The sequence below is a fragment of the Colletotrichum graminicola genome (assembly GCF_000149035.1).
Source record: "Colletotrichum graminicola M1.001 genomic scaffold supercont1.243, whole genome shotgun sequence".
NCBI classification, from domain to species: Eukaryota; Fungi; Ascomycota; class Sordariomycetes; order Glomerellales; family Glomerellaceae; genus Colletotrichum; species Colletotrichum graminicola.
This window is the reverse complement of record NW_007361247.1, coordinates 4,989-14,264: the sequence shown is the minus strand read 5'-3', so window position 1 is coordinate 14,264 and position 9,276 is coordinate 4,989. Positions and strand designations below refer to the sequence as shown.

Below are 9,276 nucleotides of genomic sequence, written 5' to 3'. Positions count from 1 at the left end.
AAAAGTAACTAATAGATAAGGACTTCTATAAAGATATTACTAGTATAGTAAAGTTACTTAGTAAACTTATAGAAAAGGCTAGGTAGGCTGCTATCTATAAATTACTAAGAACTATCTAAGTAACCTTATATAATAACCTCTTATTTATACCTCCTTATGCCTTATTACTATAAAAACCCTAAATAACTATAGAAACTTATAAGAATTAAGTCTAGTAACGCCTCTTACCTATAGTAACGCTAACTACACCTAAATTAATAGTAAGTAAGTAAAATAGCCTACCGCTAAGGTAATTAACAGACTTAATAAAGTTCTATATAGATAATCTAGGTTTAATATATAGTAGTAGCTTATATAAAACTATTAACTTAAAGTTACTTTTTTTTTATAACCTGTATGTCTATATAGGTATACTATAAAACTACTATAGCGTAGTAGTAATAGTAATACTTAAAGGGGAGCTATATAAGTACTATACTACTTTATTACTTAGTTATTTTAATAATTTTAATATAAAAGTAGTAAAGCTTAAATAATACTTTAAAGGTAATAAAGTATATCTTTTACGCCTTATTAAACTTTATTATACCTCTTTTAATTTAATTACTGAAGAAAACGCTAGTAAAAGTAAGCTTAAGGTCCTTAACATACTTATTACGTAGATTACCTAACTAGTGTAAGTAACTACCTATAATAGCACCCTATATAATAAAGAATACTATAAGTAACTACTTACTTATTACTATAGTGTGCCTAAATACGTTATTACTATCCTTAACCTACCTATAACCTTTAGTAGCCTTTATATATTATTATATAATAGTATAGTAAATTTACTTCTTTACTATAGTCTATAGTTATAATATATTATTAATAATAATTATTATAATAATAACTAATATTAGGTTAACTATAAGTATAATAGCTAACGTAACTATAAAGTAGACCCCTAGAGACAGTAAGGCTAGTTATAAGGCCCTCTATAGTTAGCCTATAATAAAGCACTACCTAGTAGTAATCTATTTAAGAAGTACTTTACCTATAGTATATTAGGCTATTAGTTAACTAAGTACACTAAAAAGGAATAATAAGCCTTCTTTATATAGTATAAAAGCACCTACTTTATATAGGCTTTACTAGCTATATTTAACTACTTTCTTATTAACTATAAAGGCACTAAGCTAAGTTATTTTAAAAAAGTAAGTAATAATAGTAAGGTTTACTTATTAGATAGTAAAGGCTATAGATCTACTATATTTTTTACTATAACTATATACTTTAGTAAGTAGTTAATTAATAGCCTATTTATATATAAGAAGCTATATAACTAAGTAACTTTTTATACTATAACTTATAATAATCTATATAAAGAGCTATTACTTTATATAACTATAAGAAGTAGTAATATCTTTATATTTAATAACTACTACTTTATATCTACCTTCTAAGGTATTATACCTAACACTAGTGTAGCTAAGGTATCTATAGCTAGCTAATAATAGTACTACGCCCTTTAAAAACACCTTAGTAAGGAGATCCTACTAGATACTACATATACTAGTAAGGTAATAATTTACTTTAGTAGTAAAGATTACTATAAGTCCCTTAGTGTAATCTATATACCTGAACTAATTAGTAAGCTTATTTTCTATATAATAATAAGTAATATACTATTTCTTTTTTACTTATAAGATATAGATTATTATAGCGTTGAATTTAATAACCTTACTAACTAACTTATTAATAATAAGATTATTATGCCTATTACTTAAAAATAAGGCTATATATAAATACCTTAGATCTACTAGAGAGTACTATTATAAAGTAACACCTAACTAATAGTAAGTTACGCTAGATTTATTACTAATTTAGCTATCTTTTAGTAAATTACCTCTATAAGCTTCTTAAATAAGTAGGTAAAATAACCTCCCTTACTACACTTAAAGAGATTAATAAATACTACTATTACTACTAACTTAACATAAAAGCGCCTAGTTACTTTAAATTTACTTTATATAATAACTATAAATTTAAATATAAAGCTATTATTAACGTAATAGATCTAGATAGTAATAAGCTAGTACTTTATATAGTTAACTTTACTACTATATTTAATATACTAAAATTCTTATATTTAGTTACTATAAAGTATATATAAAAGACACTATAAATATACTAAATTAATATATATCTTAGCCTACTTAATTAGATTACTATAGATGCTAGCCTAAGTTTTTATATAGCTAAATTTAAACACGCTGCCTATATATTATCTATTAAGGTAAATAAGGTGCCTATTAAGGCCTATTAATCTATTAGTAAAGTTAAGTAATATTACGCTACCTTCTACTATATATATAAGATTCTTTATATAAATATTAATTATAAACCTAAAGTTATCTTTTAACTAGCTATTAAGACTATTAATAATACTACTAGCCCTAATAGCCTAGTACTAACCTTACTTATTTTTAGTATATACCCCTATATTATAGATAATTTACTACCTGCCCCTTCTACTATATAGTGCGCTAAAGTAGTAAAAAAGGCTATAAATATAGTACGCTAAATCTACACTTAGAGATAAGTATATAATATACTAGTAATATATAACAGCCTAGAGACTATAAATACTATAGCGCTCCCTCTTTAATTACTTATTAATATATAGTATAAAAAAGACAGCTAGTAAGGCCTATTTTACCTACTTACTAATAATAGTACTACTTATACTATTAAGTTACCTTATAGCCTATATAACTTTTATATTACTATAGTAAAGCTATACTATATACTATAAGAGGAAGATTAATTACTACTACTACTAGTAATAGCTAAAGTAGATAATAATTCTATATAGATATAAGAAGAAGAGCCTATAATAACCTCTTAATCTATAAAGAAAGTGTAGAATACTATTATTATTAATAATAAAACACCTCTATAGTAAGGCTATAGCTACTTATAAAAGAACCTAGTTAACGCCTTTTTTTATAAGGTATACCTTACTATTAATATCTCTAATATATACCTTACTATAAAGGGAAAAGCAGACTATATACTTACTATTAAACTATATAAAAAAGGTATTATTACTATACCTAGTAAGCCCTTTAAGAAATCTAATAATATAGAGGTAAAGCCCTTAATATATATATATAGTAAGCTATATATTATAGTAAGCTATATATATCTTCTTACCCTTTAATTATTTCTATTAACCCTAACCCTAAAGTAGTTATTTCTTACTTAGATTTTAAGCTAAATATACTAACACCTCCTAGCTTATATCTACCTAGCTTAGGCTTATAAGACCTAAAGACACTAATAACTACACTTAAGGGTATATAAAGTGCTAGTTTACTAAAAAAAAAGATCTAAGGATATTTAAAAAGCTTACTAACCCTAATATATAAGGTAATTAACCTCTAAGCTAAAGGTATTAGTAATTTAGTATATAGGCTTACTCCTATTAAGGCTAAGAACCTTAGACTTTATATAGGGATAGATATACTAAGTAAGTACTAGAGGGCTAAAAAGACCTAACTACGTCTTAAAGGGTTACTTAATATAACTAAAGTAGAGGTACTATAAGGAGAAAAAGAGGGTATTAAAGCTAGAGGTAGGAAAATATCTTAAAAAGAGGGTTATATAGAGGGTAGTAAGCTATATATATAATAATATAGTAATTATAAAAAGACTAAATATAACGTATAAACGTATAAGGTAGTTTAGAATAGTAACAAAGAATAAGGTAATATATATTTTTAATTAATTTTATATAATCTAGTTAAATTAAATTATATAAAAGGTAGAAAAGTAGAGGGAAGTAGCCTGCTTACTATAATAGCCTGCCTACTATATAGGTATATTAAAAGATTTTATACTATATATTAGTCTTTTTTATTTATTCCTTATAAAAAAGAAGCACTCCTACTTTCTTTTCTTTCCTATATTATAATTAGTATAATAAAGTCTACTATAGATATAGTCTATAAGATTTATTTATTTAGTAAGAATTATAAGCTAAAAATAATTTATATAGTTATCTTAAGTATATAAGTTTATATAGTAAATAATCTATTATTAAATACTAATAAGGTGCTAGCCTATATTAGCTTATCTCTTAATATAAGAAATAACTCTTATACTATAGTTTAATTCCTTTAGCTTAGGTATATAGCCTTTAACTTATTATTAATATATAACACCTATTTAAAATCTAGTGTGTATTATATATATAGTCCTACTTATCTTTTAGTTTTTACTTAAAACTTATTAGAAATATTCTAAAGACCTTCCTACTTATACTATTACTTTTTTCTTAATAGTAAATTCTTTTACCTAAGTCTATAGAATATCTATTTACTTAACTAAATTAGAAGTAAAGCTAAAGTAATAGAAATCTATAATAGAAGTATATAGGTATATTTTACTACTAGTATAGATATAGAAGTAATATATAATAGGTATATCTCCAAGAGCTATATATATAGTTAGAAATAAAACTGCCTTTTGTTCTATATTATACTAAATCTATAATTAGATTAGTAAGTTAGTTATTTAAAAAGTAGTAAATTATATAATATCCTATAGTGCCTAAACTACTTCTTAAAATAGTAACTTTTTTAAAATAGTAAATATAACACTAGTCTTTAATATATTTAGTATCTCTAGGATTCTTATAAGATAGTAACCCTATCTAATAATAATAATATTTCTATTAGGATATAATCTTTTATTTAGAAGGCTTATATCTAAAATAAGAATAGGCTTAATATCTTATAGTTCTATTATCTATTAATTCTTCTTAGTTTTTTTATTTACTTCTAATTAAAAAGAAACACTTTACTTAATAAATAATATCTTACTAAATAAAATTTATCTCCTATTATAAACTTAGATATATAAATAACGTAATATTATAACTAATAATATCTTAACTTTATTAAAGATTATATCACTTATCTTCTAGGATATATAGTGTTAAAAATAGTCTAGCTTTTTTAATATCTATTAGGTCTACTATATTTACTAGTAATAAACTTATTATTATACTAATAGTATTAGTAAGAACGTTTCTAAAACGTTTCTAAAACGTTTTATAAATTAAGTAATTAGTAATATTTTATAACTTTCTATTATTATATCTAGAAATATTTAAGAAACCTTTTTAATATATTTATACTAAAATTCCTATTTTAATAATATTATAACTATTAACTAGTAGTGTAGTTACCTTACTTAAGTATAAAAAATTATTCCCTTACTTAAGAATTAGTTAGGAAACGTTTCTAATAGGTATAGCCTAGAAATTTCTTTACGCACTAGTGCCTAATTAGTCTAGAAACGTTTCTAATAGGTATATCCTAGAAAAACTTTTTATATATGTCTACCTATCTATTAGATAAAGCCTTATTATCTATATCTATTGTCAGCTTAACTCTGCACAGGCCCCTATTAGTTATTGTGCACGGTACTCTCGGGTTGTCAGGGGGGGGGGGGCATTATCAGCTTGTCTGATGGCTCATAGAAGGGAAAACAATAAACGTAGTGATAGCAGTGATGATGGATGCTTATTGCTCTAGGAAGATCCCTAGGAAAACCTTGGATGTGCCCCTATTCTAAGGTGAGAAATCTGGGCGTAATCTGGCCTTCTGATTAGCCAGATAGTCCTCTGAAATGGGGCTATTTCTCCCCACCCGGTCCCCGTGACAATCCGCTACGTTTCACAGCTTCAGACGGAAGCTGTCAAAGTGCCATAGAACAAGGTTTCCCTTGGATCCAGCAAGCGCCTTTATGAGACATCAGTGTGGACGAGGGCTTTCTTCCACCCATCGCCGAGGTTGCCGGTAAATTGACGGCCCCCTTTTGGTATTTTGACGGCCCTCTAGCCACTACCGCCACAGCATACCCAAATAACCCATTCCATCACCCTAACATAACCAACTAACACAGACCCTAACCCAGACCCTAACGACTGACCCTACGCATCTTTTATATGCTTTCAAAGATGCGTAGGGTTAGTGGCTAGGATGGTTAGGGTCTGGGTTAGTTGGTTATGTTCGTGTGATGGAATACAACATAGTATTTCCGCTGACACTAACTGGAATAGGCAGTAGGCTTACTGAGATAGGCTTAGAGGGCCGTCAAGATACCAAAACAGGACTGTCACTTTACCGGCTACCATCGCCGAAATATGAAGAATCCGTGGATGGAATGGACAGGGGTGATCATAACCAACCATCCCTGAGTTTGAATACTTGCAGAGTCGGATGGGACGAGTCGGGTCTTGCAATGCGAAAATACAAAGTCAAATTACCTAGCTTAAGTGAGGGTTGCTGCCTACACCCAATAAGAACTCAATCAAGGACTTAGTGGTGGCGGTAGGTCCATCAGGCTCGAATGCCTACGCGTGGCTTGTAACGGGTCCGGCGGTGGTCTTTTGTTTTCTAAAGAAATCTTTCTAGCCAACCTTCCTGCATTGTTTTCAACATCTCTAGTATTGCTTGGAGCCGTAGCTACAATGGTTCAAAAGGAAAGTCACATTGGCCCGGTCGGTCCTTTTATCCCCTTCCAAAAATACCTAATCCCGAGTCAGGAGTCAGTCAGGAACGAATCCCAATCACGCACTGAGGGGAAAGCAACGTACAGGTCCATGTATGCGCCGACTGTCAATGTTGACATCTCAATACTGACTTCATCCACTAATGAAGCAAACCGCTCCCTCTCCCAGCCAAGCAGCTGACCAAACACTAGGGGCGTCATGCTTTCCACGAAGCGCCGGAGAAATAGGTTCAGCCATCGACCGAGCTCGTACGTTTCTGTATCATCCGGCGGCCAACAGGTTGGCAGACGAATCTTCTCTGTAGTCACTTGAATGAAACCGGCCGCACGTAATTGGTTTGCGGTATCACCGACCAGTAGTTGTGGCGCCCCGAGCTCCTCCAAAGCCAGCTGGAAGCGGTAACACCAATAGGCCAGCTTGGAATCATCAGGTGGCGAACGACCAGTGAACCCGGGAGCTATTTCAAGATGAATCACTTCGACTTGGCCACGTGGCCTGAGAAGAGAGTACGCTTCCGCGTACAGCCGGTTTGTGTCAAACTGGAGGCCGGGGCGATCCGAGATACGGACAACATCGAAATGATTCGGACTGAAACCACGGAGCACATCGGCTTGGGCTTGACAAAATACAATGTTCGATGGGTAGCTGTATTGTCAGCCAGAACCAGTCAGGTGCTGCATGTCAAGAGACTATCAATCTCGACAGCATTCGCTGCGGATGGACGTCGGACGTACCTCTCGGGGTGTGCCTGGCATGGATCGACACTCACAATAGTTGCTTCATCTCCTTTTCGACTGGCCTTTGTCAGCATAAGTGCACCGGCCAAACAGGGCAGCGATGTTTACTCGGCGGCGTCGATAGCCAGAATACCAGTCGCAGTCCCAAACTCTAGGATTCGGCGGATACGGGGGTTGTTGAACAAGAACAAGTCAGCGCCAAGGGCCTGTGTGAAAAGCATGTGTCGTATGTCATAAACATCCTTTTTGGAAACACGTTCTCGGAATAAGTGTTAGATGTCCACGGATTGGGCAGCAGACAAGAGGAAGACTTACCAAGACCGCTTCCAGGCTGGTGAAACAACGATCCCGACAAAACTGCGATCCACGACAGCTGGCGGAAACTTGGTCCAAGTGGCTTCACAGCATCGCAGTCGGGTGTCAGCGGGAGAGAGGTTATTGACGGTTGGGAAAAGGCAAACACACATGTCCATGGGTTCGATGGCGCGCACGGCTGTCGTCTGAAGGATCTCGGACTCTCGGGGCCAAGGATATCTGTTGACTCAGGCGAGAATTGAGGGATGGCGTGTTGTGCAATTAATTACATAATGGGTGAGAAAGCAGGACACGTCAAGAGACTGACAGCTTTTGGGTCAAAGTGATATGTATAACCAGGAAATTGATAAGGGGCAAGGAGGGCATGAGATGTTGTCGGGATGATGCGCTCTTGGCGTGTTGGTGGACCGGACTGAAGTTCCTTGACGGGAAGCAAACAATCAATAAGCACCATGCAGGGGGTAATGCACGAACCAGGCCTGGCTCGAGACCAACAATCACAAGCTCAGTATGAGTGTCTTTTTGTTGTTTTTACGTCTGCTAAGGTGATGCATGCTTTCCTGAGCCTGTTACTGACATATTTGAGATAAGGACAGAAAAGAGGCTCAAGGTAAGATAAGAAATGCTAGTAATAATGCACATTGATTGCCGAGCTTTGCGGGGCGAGCCGAACCTAGCGCTGTAGAGATTGATTAAGAAGTTGCTAACGTAAGTCGTATCTCACGCGGCGGCTCATGAGACCGAACTCGGAAGCTGAGAATGGGCCACGTTTGATGCCGTCGTGTATCCCGGGGAACGTCCCGGTGTTGAATGATGCAACAACAACATCACGTACTCTGGCGGCTGCATGGCTTGGCCTTCCGGGCACGGGGGTCCGTCCACATGAGTGCGCACTGATCTCGTTGGGGAAACGCTCTTGAGATGGTGAGCAAAATGATGAGTTGATAATGCTGGCATTAAGCCAACGTAACTCTGCTTGGCTAGACCAGGCCGCGCTCATTGAGTGCGACGCCCTCGAAATTATCAACCTTGAACTTGTTTAGGTCACGGCGCTTCCAGACCTAGGCGAGGTACCAAACCTTGCCATGGATTGACTGGAGGCCAGCCTGCACATTCATCGCCGTTAGTATGTACATTGTTCCCTCCCGCCTCAGCCAGATGTACCTCGCCGCAGGTGACTCGACCATATCTCGTTGGAGTTGGCTGAAATGATGGAACTGTTTGTTCTCGGGCGCCTCGGCCGGACCAACCAAAACGCCTGTCATGCCATACCTCTCCACCCTTGGCCAGACCAGCCGGGTTGGTTGCATTCTTGGCACCGTTGGAACGACCTTCCGGGCGGCGTTTGCTAGTTCAGGCGGCAGCAGAATATCGATGGAGTGATGGTGGCAGCCTGTGATGTACATGGTATTAGGTCTTTGACCGGATAGGAGGAATACCTAGCAGGAATGCAAGACAACCTTGCGTTAGTAATTCAGTAGCTTTCATGTACCTTGACACCATCACCCTTGTTTTAATGACGACGTATCGTAGATGGGAGAAAGTGGCGGAGATCAGATCCTGCTCTGTCTCGGCAGATGATGTACCGGAGTTTGTCGAAGATTATCACCGTAGTAACACGTTGCCGCAAGCGCAGTGGCCAGAGCGCAGTCAAAC

At 34.7% G+C, this 9,276-nt stretch overlaps 2 protein-coding genes across 2 annotated transcripts; both read right to left on the bottom strand.

Annotated features, from left to right (window-relative positions):
* Positions 1-6,296: 6,296 nt before the first annotated feature.
* On the bottom strand, positions 6,297-7,548 carry GLRG_11963 (uncharacterized protein). Its single transcript, XM_008102646.1, has 4 exons — positions 7,414-7,548; positions 7,303-7,362; positions 6,653-7,213; positions 6,297-6,586 (listed from the first exon to the last, which is right to left on the bottom strand). Exons 1-4 carry the CDS (start codon positions 7,524-7,526, stop codon positions 6,544-6,546), a joined length of 777 nt encoding a protein of 258 aa, XP_008100837.1. The 5' UTR covers positions 7,527-7,548; the 3' UTR covers positions 6,297-6,543.
* Positions 7,549-8,681: 1,133 nt separating this feature from the next.
* GLRG_11962 (uncharacterized protein) lies at positions 8,682-9,026 on the bottom strand (the record flags this gene model as incomplete). Its single annotated transcript, XM_008102645.1, has 2 exons — positions 8,682-8,726; positions 8,871-9,026. 2 exons carry the CDS (start codon positions 9,024-9,026, stop codon positions 8,682-8,684), a joined length of 201 nt encoding a protein of 66 aa, XP_008100836.1.
* Between the last annotated feature and the right edge of the window lie 250 nt (positions 9,027-9,276).

Coding starts and splice junctions, on each gene's coding strand:
- GLRG_11963 (XM_008102646.1), bottom strand. CDS start 7,526: ATGCTTTTCACACAGGCCCTTGGCGCTGACTTGTTCTTGTTCAACAAC. Junction 7,214..7,302: donor TGCCAGGCACACCCCGAGAG/GTACGTCCGACG, acceptor CTGACAATACAG/CTACCCATCGAACATTGTAT. Junction 6,587..6,652: donor GTCGGCGCATACATGGACCT/GTACGTTGCTTT, acceptor ACTCGGGATTAG/GTATTTTTGGAAGGGGATAA.